The following is a 16,067-nucleotide window of genomic DNA, read 5'->3' as shown; positions in this document are numbered from 1 at the left end:
CGAACTTTGTTATTATACTTAATCTTTTCGTGGGCTTAAAAAGAAAAGAAAAAAAGATGAAACTTCAAATATATTTTTTAAGTAGAGCAATTTCGGTACTATTACCTAAATGACATGAAAAAAAAGATTAAATATCTATGACAGAAATGAAAATGTTACATTCCTGACAAAGAAGCATCCGTCCGGGACAGCTTTCTATGGTTACCAGCTGCATCCTGGCCGCCAAAGTTATTTTGACTGGGAGTATTATTTGCAAAGGAGCTGTAAGTATTTTGATTAGAAGATGAGTTGGTGTGACTCGACGCCAAGGGATCAAAAAAGTCCGCCGAATGAACCCCGCCTGGGTCATCATCATGGCTTAAGTTGATTAAATCTCCGACCGAGGGCTTACGACTTTTATCCTGGCTACTTTGGTGATTTGGTGTGCTGTTGGCCGTGCTGCCAAAACCGCCACTACTGCCGCCAGTAATGTTAATACCGCTGGCCAGTGAGCCGAATTGGCTGTATACAGCACTTGGCTTTTGTTTGTTGAAAACCTCATCAATGTCCTGCATTAGGTTGAAGTCATCCGATGCAGCCGGTGATAAATGATCATCCGCCGGCGGGCTGTGCAGTGACGCTGATGACGTTGAAGGATCAAATCGTTCATATTTCAATATTTGCGCGGTCGGGGACGTCATAAAGTTGGCCGCACTTGACGGTGTACTCAGCCCAAGATCTGTATTTTGGCGGGGTAAATTACCGCCGCCATGATTTGATAACGTGTGGTAGTTGTTGACAGAGCTGCGGCGTGACTGTGAAGGGGAAGAGGGGGCGCTGTGAGTTCCACTAGAACTATTGTCTTCTCGAAATTGTTCATGGTTGTCACGAAATTTTGATTTTACTTCATTTATTGTCGCTTTGGCCTGAAATAAGAAAAGCAAATTTTAACATCTAGATAAACTGCATTGTGGCTTAGAGAACAACTTTATATAATTCACTTTATATTGATACAGTAAAAAAAACATTATTCTGTTTAATGGAAATAATTTTTTTTCTAAAACAATTAATTTCAGTGAAAAATTTAACATAATACAATAAAACACATAATGTTACAGTCAAACCAATAAGATTTCTTGTTTCATTTCAATTCTTTATAATTTCCGAAAGAGTATTTTTACAAAGTGACTTATTTACAATGTCCTAGTTAAATAATTTTTATTTAATTAAAATGAAAAGAATGAAAACTATACATGTAAAAGATACATACTTTTTAAAAATATTTAAAAAAAATAAGTTTGAATAATCTTATTTTATATCATATTTGTATATGTGACAAAAATAATTTTGTTGTATTGCATAAACATTTGTTGTCATCTTGTCATGTTGTCATCAAATTTAACCCTTTACAGCCAATTTTTATGTGTTTAAAATAGGTGATAGAACACAAACATGTTAATGTTAATTCATTGGTATATTGTAAAGATTTTAGTGAATTTTTATAGTAAAATCATAAGGCCTAATTTTACTCTATACCAGAATACAATATTTATGAAGCAAAACACTCTAAAAGCTACGAATTTTACCCAAATAAAAAAAGACCTTTTGCTCTGGTCAAAATGACCACGGCAACAGTAAAAATTAATATTTAAATCCCCCCAAAAAAGTTTATTGGGGACTTAATTCAAATTTAGGCTCTGCAGTCTGATTCTACTGGTGTCATAGTATATTTTTTATATACTTTTTAAAAATAGGTTAAAAACAGTTTAAGCCACATTTTTTAACAATAATATTTTAAATATGTAAGTTAAATTAATATGATTTCATTGAGACAAAAGAAGATGCCATGTTCACCGAAATATATTTCTAAATAAAATAAATCTAGAAGAAACGACTTTAATGAATTTAACATATTACAATTTCTGTTTAGTTGTATTACATATAAACAAGGAGGTGGGGGGGGGGGGGGATTAATGCAACTATCCCGTAACCAATGTATAAATGGCACTTAGAATTTGAATTTCAATCTGAAATTTTGCATGAGTAATTCTTGGTAGGTCTATTTTCCCTAAATCGAACAAAAAGTTGAAAAAGTAACGGCTAACGGCTAAGCCGTTTTTTGGCTATTTTTTGTGCAAATCTGTCATAAATTACGTAGGAATCAACTTTTTGAAACTTTTTTTGCTTTAAATCATATGAAATGAAACAAAAAAAGATTTTTACATTTCTAGTACCAGCAAAGAGTTTATGTAGAGATAGGTTTCGTGATGATTTGCCTTGAAAATAACAAAAAAATGGCTAAACTTTTTGTTCGATTTAGGGAAAATGGACCTACCAAGGATTACTCATGCAAAATTTCAGATCGAAATTCGAATTTTAAGTGCCATTTATACATTGATTACGAGATGGTTGCATTAACCCCCCCCCTTTATTTTAACTTACCTTAGATTTTGCTATCTTACTACTATCTCTGACACGCTCTCCTGCCTTTTTGCCGCCGTCTAACACATTTTTCATCACTGGATTAGTCTTATTCTTTACCTTCTTAATCAGCGCTCCACCGTCCTTTTTAACACTATCAAACGGTGTAAATCGGCGGGATGGCGCCCTCTCCGCAAACGCAACACACTCCAACTCAAATTCGTCCGTGTAGCCTTTGCCACTGTTCAACAGCTCCAACCTTTCGTCCTTGAAGCTTTGAAACATCTGTATCTGCAGCAGTTTGGTAAGAAACGGCTGCAAACTAGAGGACCGTGACTGGACAAACAAATCTCGATCAAATACAATTTTTTCTCCTTGTCTATAGCGCAAGGCATCTCTGTATCCACCAATTAAATGCACCATGGCCTGCAGGAATGATCTCGCCACATGGTCACCTATCTTGTCCTGAAATATTTAGAAAATGTTTCTAACTTTTTAAAAATTAGTAAACTAGAACCTATCTTGGACTCATACTAAGCTTCAAGATAAAAATGAAATTTTGTCACTTAAAGATTTCAAGGATACAGTAAAACAACTACATAAAGTAAATAAATTCATTACCTTTTCTTTCAAATTTTTCTTTAACGTAGAGGCCACCTCCGGCGGAAAAATATCCTCGTCCGCAAATGGATTCTTCACCGTATTAGAATCTGCATCAAGAATCACAACCTCGCCGATTTCCGCCGCCGGCTTCCTTTTCAAAGTTACGTCAGGCACCCCCATTAGAAACGGGACGGGCGCCGTCAGGAAATCAATCATAGGCCCCGGCAGGACAGGAATGTACAGGTACTGCCAGGACAGCGGGTACAGCAGGGAGCTGGCTGCCTGGATACAGGCGGTCAGCCGCGAGACCTTTTTGCTGGTGACAATTACACGACGCTCATTGAGCATACTGAAGAATATTGTTATCATGTTGTTGACATCCACAAAATTGAAATATTCGCTCAAATTTCTGAGAACAAACAAAATATTTTCTTCTATGCAAGCATTCTTATTTATATGTGGAAGTAAGCATAAGAGTTGATCCCACGAATTATTTTTAAAAAGCACGATGTACAAGTTTTAGTTTTTACATTATATTTATAACTACCTTCTTATCTAATCATTGTAAGTAACTCAACTAGTAAAATACACTTTGTTGAACTACCTCAAAAAGTATTTGTTGTACATATTTAGAAAAATATTAAGTTCCTGTTGTCAGGTATACTGGGTAGTCTGGTAGGATCTGGCGTAGAACTGGAGAAAACCTTACCAAGACTGCCGTACTCCAGACTAAAATCAGACCCAGGCCGCGGTAGTTTGCTGTTGTATACGTCGCACAAAAACTTTTGCAATAAATCTAAAATAATAATAAAATAACAGAAAATCTTGTTATTCTCTAATGCACTGTAAAAAATCTAATTTTCAAATTATAGGCTAACGATTGTAGTTTAGATATGTATTTTTTCTAGGTATTTAACCTAGTTTTTAAAAGTGAGTAACATCCAAGAAAACAAAGTAATGAATGGGGTGAATATCAAAATTAAATACCTACAATATGAATTAACAAAATCTATTATTCTTATTTCTTGGGAAAAACAGTTAAAATTTTTTTCAACTTATGCAAAAACAGAGTATTGATTTACTTGAATTCAGAAAAATCTTTCATTGATCTAGGTAGTTCATAGTTTAAGGACAAGGTACATGATTAAAATATATTTGACTACCTAATGGATATATTATTACTTGGATCTTAACCCAGATATTCATGTTCTCCAATAAATTGAAAAGTGCGGTGGCTGAAATAACGATTTCCCCCTTCTACCCATCCCCTCCAATAGATGAACGAACTGACCAATAAACGAGTTCCATATTAGCAACCTAAATTGACGTAAATTTTTTCATAATATCCGCATATTTTCTACATCCATTATTTGACTTACCTGGAACTTCATCCCCGCTGGAGTCGTGCATAATTTGGGCGCAGGTGTTCAACAGCTTATAGAAGAAATCATGCCAAGGAAGGGCGGACACAACAACAAGAGCGGTTTCTGACCGGGGGGCGTGGCGGGCAAAACCAAAGGTCAACTTGCCCTCCAAGTTGGTCAGAGCAAAAGAAAACAACTCAACATTTGTTCTAAATTGATATTATTTTTTACTTAAGAAGGTAATTTATGGTAAAATCAACAGACAGCATTCACATTCATTACCTAGGTAGGTACATCATATGTTTTTTTTTAATTTTTCAACTTTGCATAAAATTTTTGATGGATAGGTAATTTAGATTGAGAAATAAAGTCAGACCTAATATAATAGAAGACGAAAAATTTCCTGAATAATTAAAATGGCAGAATTTTACATTTACATCTTTAAAATGATTATCTATCTTCTATTGACCTAGCTTTGCTATAAAAATAAACTTACACAGTGAAGGTGCATGGATAAACAAAATCTGGAATTTTGTCTTTTTCTTTGTAACTCTCGGGATAACATTGAACTATTCCAGGTTTACCAATCTTCTAAACAAATAATTTTCCTTACGAATGTTCTTTTTAAATTCTATAAAAGACATATTTCACTAGGGTTAATAAGAAACAAAATTAGCCCTCTTTACTTTAAAATTACTGGTACATGGAAAAGTTTAATCACTGCTAGATTGTTCCTACTAATAAAGATTAAATGCAAAAACATGTATTTAAAATACTTTTGAGGAACAGTAAAATTTTCAGTTCACTTAATTTCCTCTCCTTCACTCATTGCTTATGATAACAGTTATATTTTTTTAAAAAATCAATAATAATTCAGGTTCGATAGATGTAGGTATTTCTTTAAACTTTTTACAACTTAAAATATAAGTGCTTACTTCTCCTGAAGGCTGTTTGACCTCCATAAAGCAGTGGAAAACATGCTTTAGATTACTATTCATACGAGACCCCATTTTTGTGTGTTTTTTCTCCCTTGCTTTAATAAGATATTTGTTTTTATATGCTACATTTTCATTTTCTGAAATACATATGTTTTTATTGTTTATTATATAATATAAGTATTAAGCACACTTATGCATTGATACATATATCACACATTTAATACTTTATTTCCAAGTTTTTTTTTAAATTAAATGTCAATTCTATTTAAAGATATGTATATCAATCAGCTCATAGAATAAATAGAATAAAAAGATAACTTTATGATTAACAAAAAGTTAAGATCAATCTTCATATTTAATACTTAATATTATCCTTCCCATCATTCTTAGTTCACTTATTATGATGATGTCCCTATCCCCCCCCCCCCCCCTTTAATTACTAAGCTCGCGCCTCGCCACCTCCCCCCCTGCGCGCACAGCAGCAGCAAGCAAATAGAAAGAAAATCAGATCAGCTGATCTTAGAAAATCTGTCAGTGCAGTGTAACTCAGTAATGCGAAAAATGGAACGATTATTCACCAAACCTCGACAGCACAGCAATCAATCAATACCATAAGGTAGAGTAATCTTATTTGTATATGTTTCGCTTTTACAAAGTTTGTATCACTAAAAATCACTATATAAAATGCACAATAGTACCTAAGAAATTTACATAAAAATAAGTTGTAAAAATCTTGCAAATCAGGGTACTAAGAATACTTAAAAACATAAAAAAAAGTGAAACTAAATATATTACCTTCTAGAAATAAATATGAAGATATAAGCATTTATTTCAGTCGGAACTTCGAAACCTCTTTTATGGAAGATAATCCTACTAAATAAAGGTTTCCCACTTTGAAAACAGGAATAAAAGGTGTCTAGCTATTAAATATTATAGTTTACCATTTCTTTTAAATGGAGTAGTTTTGGTATTAATTTTCGGTGAGAAATTGATAAAAAAAAGAGAAAATTAAATTTGTCAAATTATCTTTTTGTGGTTGTGGAAGTTGTCATAACCAAAAGGATATGGTGCATAAATTACACGAGAAACTAATATAATCTAAATTCTTTGCAAATGCCTTGCACTGTCGACTAAACAGCAAAATTGTACTATAAATTACTATAGTATTATTTGCAACAAAAATACATATATTTACTTTATTAAATCATAATTTGAATATAAATTGAGTATCACAATATAAAAGAAATTAATATAATTAAAGTAATGCAAAAGGCTTTTTATATTTGAAAAAATACCTTTTAAGATGAAAAAACATCTAAATTAAATTGAAAGGACTAGACAGTCAAAAATTCTAAAATAATATGCAATTAACTTAAATGTGCTTAAAATTAAGGTTTTTTTTTATAAACCTTAATAGGAAAATATTTATCTCTTTTTATATAAATACTGTACAAATAATAATATTAAAATCATAGCACAATATTTTGTTTATTGTTCTGGAGGATTTTGTCCAGTCTGACACATGTAGAGTGCTTTGTTGAGGTTGGCTATAGCCGTGGGCATGTCCTCGTAGTCCATGGCGCTGATGGCATACTTACAAAACTTCTGTGCCTTGCTGATCTGCTCCACACTTAAAGACACTTGACCAGCAACCCCACTAAAAAAATAATTTATTTACCTTTTACCTTTTCAGTTTTAAATAAAAATATTTAAACAAATATAGATTCTCACATATCCTGATTAAATGTTTCTCCCAGTTGGCTAATAAAAAGATACACCCCCCCCCCCTCATATGACTAACCGAACCCCTTCCCTGACCACGGAGGAACGAATTGACCAATATTTGAGAACTATAGGTATTATCAACCTAAATTGACGGAAAAAAATTCCCTGTCACAATATCCACGTATTCTATAAATGGCTAATTTATAGTGAGGATAATAAAACTGTTTTATAACTGTGAAAAGTAATTTTACCTGGTAACCTGGGGAAGGACAGGCTGAACAAAATTCATATTTTGAAACTGTTGTGTTGGAGGCATAACTTGAGCAGGTGGAGGTGCAACTGCTGCAGGAGCCGGTGGTGGTTGCTGTGGGTAAGGTTGTTGGGGATACCCAGGAGGCATGCCAGTGCCAGGAGAGATTCCACCAGGGGCACCTGCTGCAGGGGGAATACCTGGATTTACAGGGGCCTCGGGATTACTTGATTCTGGCAAAAAATAAGGAAAAATTAACAAATATCTTGATCATTAAACATTTTGTTTGATGCAATGTTTATAACCTGTAAGACGAAAAACCTACATAGATCAGACGCAACTTCCAATAGTAGCGATATACTTTGCTATTTTTCCATACCTAAGTGAACTAAAGCAAAGTGTAATGTGGATCTTTATTCCTCTTCTTTTATGTGTTAAATTCTGCCTTTAGTAGCAGGAAATTATAGGAAGAGATAAGATTAATCCAGTTCTATCATTGTCCTTTTTCAATTTATTATAAATGGCAAACACAACCAAACAACACTTATAAGTTATATTGTAGCTTTGCTGCTAAAAAATTAGAGACCTGTGAGAATATCATCATCCTCACCTCCATCAAGTGGGCCAGGAATAGGGGTCTCCCCGTTCTTCAAGCAGTTGTGGATGTAAGCAGCTTTCAGCTTCGCGTACTTTTTATAGTGATTGTTCTCAGGAGATAGCTCCCCAAATACTGTCAGCGCATCAAATAAAATTCCACTTGTGTAAAAAGCCTGATTTCAAGGATTTATTACTTTTTATTTGTAATGTTTAAAATGCCTAGGTATACAAAAAATTTAATTAGTTTGATATAAAGTATATAAAAAGATATTTGTATATTAAAACAAAGAGAACTTCTATTTTAAGATTGTTGACAACCTCAATTTAACACAAAGGGGCGCCTTCTACTACTTCTTTGATTTTTCTAAGTAATATTTTACCACAGAAATGAAATATAAAACCTCCCTTAACAACATTCTTATTGAATCTTGACTCTCTGTCCTCTTTGTCTGCATACAAGAAAAGTTTCATAGCATGGTTCTCAATGTGCGCGGATGCCACGACCTCATTACTGATTGCCTCGTTCCCGGCCTGCTCCTTCTTGTAGGATTCCAGCCAGTCCATCAAAGGCAGTAGTACTGATAAGGCCTCCTGGGATATATTATTATAATAAATTAAGAAAATAACTGTAATTTTCTGTCTTTTATTTTGAGATGTACTGATATGGGGCTGCAACATCTAATTGAGGATTTTTTAAAATAAAGAGAAAAGGCTAGGTATAATGTAGCTGCACCACTCTAACATACAAAAGCAATCAAAAGCTATAATTCATAAACATTTTTTAAAATTTGACTGAAGGCATTGTACATTAATACCTTTGGAGGTTTGGCTACCTAGTTATTTCATATTATTCGATTCTCTCTTTTTATTAATCTATTTCTGTAGGTACTAAAGATCTATTAAATGCCTGAACCATGTCAGAGAAAACTTGAAGAAAAAATACAAGTCAAAATTCCTAAAGAAAAGTTCAGTAACAATTCCATTAATAAAAATTTTACGCATAAGGTATTTGAAGAAAAAAATTCTCATAGTACCTTCGAGCTTTTGTCAAGTACCATACCATTCTGAAGCGCAGCTAGTCTGCACCAGTATGTGATGACACCATCTCTGTTCTCATGTTCAGTCGCGGTTTTCAGGAAATGTGCGATACTCTTGATGGATGCCGGGCAAGGGGGGAGGCTTAATGACATTTTTATTGTTGATATATCTGGAAAAAAAACTTAATGATTTTAATATTAATAATATGATTTTTTGTTGTTTGATAAAATTCTCAATATAGGTACTTCTTATAAAGACACAGAAAAGCGTAGTAAAAATCTACGGTTCTACATAATGTTTCTGTTACATATACATATTTTTTCCATGGAATTTACTATAATCTAAAGAACAACATTTTTAATAAATCCTGGGGCTAATCCACCCCTTGGCTTATCAACTTCTTTCTCGTGCATAACTTTCGTTAGAAACATATCAAGGCGTGAGGTCGGTCCGCCGTCAGTCTTGACCGCCTCCAACGCAGGTAGAAAACCCGCCTTTATAATGGATAATAGTTTAAAGAACTGGGCGCCGTACTGAGAACACATAGTGTTTCCAGTTGTCTCTAGAACAACAAATAAAATTGTCGCGGTAACATCTGGCAACGGTGGTTGGTTGGTCAACGTGGCGAAAAACCGCCAGATGGCGTTGGGTCCCATGGGATGGATTGTGTTGGTGCCCTGGGGTTTGGCCACCACGGACAGGGCGCTGAAAAGGCAGGACAGGCCAGTCATTCGCTTCAGGTACATATCTGGCTTCTCCATCACCTCCTAAAAACAGCACAAAAATAAGAGCTTGTGTCGCTCACAAGATAAGAACATAAACAAAAGGTACATTCTACAATACAACTAAAAACTGAAAACAGAAAACTGCTAAAAAGTTATGGTTAGTCTATCTATAGTTAATATGAAAAATCATTAAGTGAGCTCTCACTTTATCTCACTAAAAGACGGACATGCAACAATTTAAAGTAGATGTGCTATTAAAAAGAAGTTTAATCATTCTTTATGAACTTACCTTCTCAAACTTATACCCAATACTGGTGAGGTAATCCTTCTCTGACTGTCCCTCCGCGCTTGGAGGATAAAACGGAGCCAGCATGGGACAAAACTCGAAGAAATACGCCAACAGAAGCCGCCCGAAATCCGGGAACTTGTCCCACAGGGCAAGAGCGACAGCAGCAATAGGAAACGCGGCCTCGGCCTTTGAGGACACAACATCCTCGCCCTGGCGAACTATTTTCTTGGCTAGGAGAGCAGTGCAGTATTTGACCCCGGACTTATGTTGACCGGCGCAGATCTGTATGTCCTTCATGGTGACAGGCTTGCCTGCCAGCAGCATGGTCAACTTGGCTAGCTTGTCGTTCAGGTGATCCCGAGTCTGGGCAGATATGGCATTCAGGGCCGTGCTGATTCCAAGGGTTAATTCTAGATAGGTAAACAAGATTAGTTTTCATGAAGAATAATGCCTTTTTTAAACGAAAATAGATGACCGTTTTTTTCGTGTAAAGATATATAAACTAACCCCATAGATATTTTTTCCCAAAAGGCATACAAGTGATTTAAACTTCCATCATTTCATTTGAGACAATTAAAACTTCAGCGAATTTATCATTTTAAAAAAAAATAAATGTTGTTTCTATGAAATACCTGATTTAATTTTCTTTTCTTGGTCAGTAAAAACTACATCTTCAACATATTTAGCCTTTACAAACAAATTATTAGAATGCATTAAATCTACTTTACAACTTAATAAAAATAGAAATCTTTTTTTAAATATAGTTAGGTGTCAGAAAAGTTTCAGCCCCGCTAAAAAACTTTCTCAATCCAATAACCAAATTTCAACAAATCCCTCTCTCTTTATTAGTTACCTATGTGACACTGGCAAATATTGGTTAATTAAAATAAACATTTGATTAAGTATTCTCTTTCCTTGAAAGCTAAAGTATCTTTGTAGAACTGTTCAGCTGAATAAGTCTGGGCAGCTGTTGTAGTTGAAGTAAATGCTGGTGGCTGCTGTGCTGGGACTGCGGCTGGCTGCTCCGATGCAGCCGGAGCTTCTGGTGCCTGTTCTTGTTGTTTTTGTTGAGAAGCTGCTTCAGCCGCAGCTGCTTCTAGTTTTTTCTCCTCTTCTTTCTGATAAAATCATCTATGTGTAAAATAAACATAAAAATATAAAAAAAAATTTTTTTGTGAAGCTTGGACCACAATGATAGACTTTTGACAAACTGATACTTTTCAGGGATAAAATGATAGGACCATGGACTTTAAGTTACTGTATATAATAGGACATTGTTATAATAATAAATTCACATTCATGACTTTCCTGTTTAGAGTGAGCCTGATCTCGTTGTATACGTTCAATATCCTCCTGGATTATATTGATGCCGCGGTTTATTTTTTCCTTCAGACTATCAACGTTTTTCCAGTCCTCGTCCGTAGCGGAACCTGAATGTATTAATGGGTTAATTTGTTCTTAGAAAAGCTTGGACAGAAATTTAGCAATAAACTGATATCGCATGATAATATAAAAGTCATTACTTATTAATATCAAGTTAAATAAATCAGCAAGTTTAATATAAAAATTCATATTCGTACCATTAATCCAATATTGTTTCATGTCATTAGCATAAAAATTATATCCAAAGTAAGTATTCTGCATATTATCATTTTTAACAGATTAACATTTTTTACTTTATATCATTTTTAAAAATTTATTTAATTGGTATAAATTCTTTTGCTAATTCCAGATTCAATGTATTTTACCTGTTTGTATCTTGGACTTGATGGAATCAATGGTAGAGCTGAATTCTGTGTGTATATTTCCAGCTGTCTCTGTACTGGCCTGATTAATAAATTATGAATTATATATCTACCCAATCTAGAATATTTTTTATTGCCTACGAGCTGAAAAAATTTCTAAAATGAAAGGACTAACAAAAGTAAAACCTTTTTTAAAGTCAACCAATTAAGTATAATTTCAAATGAATTGCCATAACTTTAATGTGCAATGTGATTGTGCATGCATAGTAAAATTTCTATTTGTTTTGAAAATTTCGCACATTGTGTAAAATTAGTTAAGCCGTTTACTCTATCTTAGCGAATATACAGTCAGACAGTCATTCTGTTTATGTGGCATATAAGTTACATAAAATTTTGATTACATGGTAATTTGCATAGTGCATTCTGTATAAAAAAAATAACAACAAAATGCTTTATTACCTGGCAAAACAGAGTTTTATCCTCAACACTGGACCAAAGTTCCAGCAAGGTTACAATACACTTCTTTAAACTAGGCATCTCCTCTTCAAATCTAAGTTAGAAATATCGTCATGAGGAAAACTTTATGGGAAATAAATAAATTAGGTATTGTTTTTTATCCAAAGAGTTTTTTATAATTACGTTTAAAAGAGAAACACAGTGTCTCAAACATTCTTTATTTACCTAGCACTCTGAATTCTAATCTGCGCATCCTTCTCCTGTTCCTTCTTAATTCTATCCTGTTGTTCCTTGTAAGTGTTTAGTAGCTGGCGAGTTTCCTCGCGTCTCTTGTGGTCTGCAGCCTGCACAGCTGCCAGCGAACTTTCTGCTTCCAGCTTTTCTCCTAAGAAATATCATGTCTAAGACATTTTTATTTAATAATACCAAAGCTGCTATAATTAAAAACTTTAAAAACTTATTTCAATAAATTGTAATGATTAGGGCAATTTCTTACTTTCAGCTTGGGCCGCAATAAGCTCAAGTTGCAGTTGCTGTTCCCGCCGATACTCTGCCATCTCCTCTTTGTACCGCCTTTCCGCCTCAGTGGCGAGCCTTGCACTGGTCTCCTCAGATTTGCGCACAATCTCCACCCTCTCCTTCTCAAGTTGGCTCTGAATCTTCTCTCTGTTCTTGGATAGTTCCAAGTTTAACTTCTGCTGCTGGATGTATTCTAAACAAATTAACTTTAGTTTCAATCTTTAATTAATTAATGGGAGAGGATAATCGAAACTAATTCATCTGCAACCCTTTCGTAACTCGAAAAATTACAGGCTTCCAAAGGCGGGGAAGGAAGGGAATAAACCTACCTATCCATTAAGCTTGCTCTCAAAAAAAATAACCACATTCTGTTTCTTTCATAAAGGTTTAACCTAACCTATAGGCGGTAACCATCCATAGAATTTACTCATTTTACTAACGACTTCATTCCATTAAAAATGGGGAACAGTTCTTCCAATTCTTATTTTCTAATGTCGCTTTTTCGAAAAAGGTTTAGTCTAGATTCTTTGGTATGTTTTAAACCAAAACTAGAAACTGTAAAAGCAAAATTACCTATTTCATAATTCTCATCGTCAAGATCATCTTTCTCCTTCTCATCATTCTCCTTATCATCACTATCATCATCAACAATAGAAATCAGATGTTTTATAGACTCCATTCTTAAGTTAACAACATGGACGGACAGGGGCGTGTCACCCACTTTGCTGATGAACCCCTCCTCGTACTCAAAGATTGATTTGTTTGTATCTTCCTTTATCTGCAAAACAAACATGATATCAAGTCTTACATTGCCAAACTTTACAATGAATTTGAAGAGAAATTTCGACAATTGTTCAAAGGCATATCTGGAAAATGTTTAGCTCATCGTGTTTTCAACTACCCTTTTAGATTCCCTTAACATTTACCAATCAAAAATACTATCTTTGTCTTATCAGAAAGGAACAAGCAACATAAATCAATGTTTATAAATAACCTTTAAGTCTAACTAACCGACTCAAAAGGAACATTTGTAGATTAGATTCATTTACTAGGTATATTTTAGGAGGAATTAAATTGAATTCATTTGAAAAAAGAGCACTTACACTGTCGTGATATTTTGCTTCTTCATACTTTATACTCTCGTTTTCTTGAGTGAAAGAAGACTGGCTTTGATCACTGATAACGCTTATAAATCTGATATATTAAAACACATTAATTTAAGTTATTTACAAAGATTTATGTGATTCTGTAATCTTTCCAAAAAATCTAACTAGGTAAGCCAAACAACATAATATAGGACAGAAAAGTGACATAAAATAAGAATAGCCAGATTTCGTATAAATTAGTATTCAATCATTTATGAGCTATTTCTAGCTTTTTGATTCTTTTTATTTCTTACACATTGTCTTCCCCTTATAAACAAAACATCTGAAAAAAATATTCTAAAGAATTTTTGAAGGAAATCAATTATATATTAATGAAAAATCCTAGGTACCTACAAAAAGACTTAAAATAAAAGCTTCTATTGTATAAAATTTGCGTGATTTAATAACAAGTCTTTTTCCAAAATTAATGCAATTTTCCTGGGAGATTTGAACTGTTTAATCTGGTCCTTGGTGTCTAGTCTGAGCTCTGCAGCCCTGTTCACAGGCACCCGCACTGGCTCCAAACCAAAATATTTCTGGCTGTCACGTGGTAACACCTCGGCTTTAGAGGATGAGAGAAGAGACTCGGCCAGGTCGTAGCATTTGTCCGCTGAAACACAAGTTATTCATACATTTTCCACCAAAGTGTAGCGACATTAATTCTTTTTATTAACTTCATTTTCTATGCGAGACAGTGTGTCATGAAATAGTGGTCCTAATAGCTTTACATAAGTGTCACATGCTACACCATGAGAACTTAGGTCCAAACATGAAGAAACTAGGGCAAGCAATCAATTATATTATATAATTCAAGATAAGGAGACATAATTTGATAATTTATATATAGTTACCTGAATTTATATCTACATGAACTTTCCGTTGTCTAAACTCAGAGTTGGCACACTCACCAACAGAACCATCAGAAGAATCAGAGGTTGTAGAGTCAATTGATCGGTCATGATGACCGCTACAACTGCTGCGGTCAAGAAGTTCATCCACCGGACTCGAATACATAAATCTTCCATGCCGATTGGTCACTTTAGCTGGCATATTATGGTCAGCTTTTATAGGCACAAAATTATCTGCAACAGCTGGGCCTGTTTTCAATAAAGTTTTTACTTCTTTGTCCTCACAGATTATTTCATCATAAACTTGAGGTAGACTCTTGTTGTCAACTATTCCATTATGATCATCACTGATAACTTTTATTTCATGGCGACGATTATATTTACTACTGCCAGCGTCACCACAATTATCTATGTCAATCTGAAATTGTTAATGTTAGGCTGGTTAGTGTAGTATAGGAAGCACAATTAATAATAATCTTAATACTGGGCCTCAAAAAATCTCTCTTCTACCCCCATGATTGTGAAGTCCTGTGAATGTACATAATGAACATGTACAATGTACGTACATGCCTAAACTCAAAATGCATATATTCCTCTCTTTGTGGCCAGGCCAAAACATGTGACTTAAGACCTATTTTTAACCAACTAAAAATTCTTCAGTTTAATACTTCAAAAAAGTTGCTAAACATAATACATAGGTATCTATGCAATTTTGCAATATTTGATAAGTGGAAGTACTATTTACTATTTTTAATCCAAGAAAAAATATTGTACCTCTTGTATTCCTAGAGAAAGTTCATTGAGAACTCTGTGGACGGATTCCGGAGACTTGGCCCAGTGTCGGTCATAGTCAAGTCGGCCTTTCCGACTGCTCTCCAGAAATCTCAATACTGTGCTTAACTAAAAAAATAATATAATTTTTTAGAATTTAGATAAAAGTGCGGTTTATTTTTCGTTAAGAACTCGATTACCACTGAACCAATTGAAGCTTAAAAACCAGAGTGGTTTCAGTCTATTTATTTTTTTTCAAAATGATGCCAGGCCATAATTTAAGCATCTTACCTCTGACATTTTTACTTTTTGTAATGATCACCCTATCCAGTCATTTTTGACATCTTTACATTTCTGAAAAACAATAAAATATATATTTTCCACGGAAATAAGATTAGCTCTCACCTGGTCTGGGCAGAGATGTTCTGGTGAAGTGTCCTGATCATGATCCTGTTCTGGTTCCACAAGTTGGTCCAGATTATCCTTTCCATCCAGATTGGCTTCTTCCAATTTTAACAACCTAAGGACCGATCTTTTTCTTGGACACTGGGCAGGGAAGTGAGCAAAATCGACATTTAAATGTAATTCTTTGGACAAATAATTACATCCAGGACAGAACATATTTGACCCAGGTCTACTATTGTAAGATCCTCT

General features: G+C 34.2%; 3 protein-coding genes across 4 annotated transcripts; all 3 read right to left on the bottom strand.

Annotated features, from left to right (window-relative positions):
* Positions 1-54: 54 nt before the first annotated feature.
* On the bottom strand, positions 55-5,445 carry LOC145316824 (DENN domain-containing protein 1B). Its single transcript, XM_080157568.1, has 7 exons — positions 5,303-5,445; positions 4,864-4,958; positions 4,383-4,576; positions 3,655-3,799; positions 3,022-3,415; positions 2,422-2,865; positions 55-905 (listed from the first exon to the last, which is right to left on the bottom strand). The coding sequence occupies exons 1-7, from the start codon at positions 5,375-5,377 to the stop codon at positions 156-158; spliced, it is 2,097 nt and encodes a 698-aa protein (XP_080013694.1). The 5' UTR covers positions 5,378-5,445; the 3' UTR covers positions 55-155.
* On the bottom strand, positions 5,439-9,084 carry Vta1 (vesicle trafficking 1). 2 transcript variants are annotated; one of them, XM_080157576.1, is made up of 6 exons: positions 8,912-9,084; positions 8,285-8,468; positions 7,867-8,052; positions 7,282-7,513; positions 6,361-6,962; positions 5,439-5,593 (listed from the first exon to the last, which is right to left on the bottom strand). In XM_080157576.1, exons 1-5 carry the CDS (start codon positions 9,065-9,067, stop codon positions 6,794-6,796), a joined length of 927 nt encoding a protein of 308 aa, XP_080013702.1. In that variant the 5' UTR covers positions 9,068-9,084; the 3' UTR covers positions 5,439-5,593; positions 6,361-6,793. The 2 variants fall into 2 exon arrangements, with proteins under 2 accessions (XP_080013702.1, XP_080013703.1); XM_080157577.1 differs by having other exon boundaries at positions 7,891-8,052.
* Gle1 (Gle1 RNA export mediator) lies at positions 9,084-15,837 on the bottom strand. Its single transcript, XM_080157567.1, has 15 exons — positions 15,705-15,837; positions 15,417-15,542; positions 14,646-15,060; positions 14,236-14,404; positions 13,753-13,846; positions 13,223-13,427; positions 12,627-12,842; positions 12,356-12,515; positions 12,134-12,224; positions 11,678-11,756; positions 11,234-11,359; positions 10,847-11,043; positions 10,562-10,619; positions 9,930-10,339; positions 9,084-9,682 (listed from the first exon to the last, which is right to left on the bottom strand). Exons 1-15 carry the CDS (start codon positions 15,711-15,713, stop codon positions 9,257-9,259), a joined length of 2,781 nt encoding a protein of 926 aa, XP_080013693.1. The 5' UTR covers positions 15,714-15,837; the 3' UTR covers positions 9,084-9,256.
* Positions 15,838-16,067: the final 230 nt, after the last annotated feature.

This window comes from Acartia tonsa, chromosome 4, assembly GCF_053477335.1.
Source record: "Acartia tonsa isolate MP-2025a chromosome 4, ASM5347733v1, whole genome shotgun sequence".
Lineage (NCBI taxonomy): Eukaryota > Metazoa > Arthropoda > Copepoda > Calanoida > Acartiidae > Acartia > Acartia tonsa.
The sequence above is the reverse complement of the archived record's forward strand: the minus strand, read 5'-3'. Positions and strand labels throughout refer to the sequence as shown.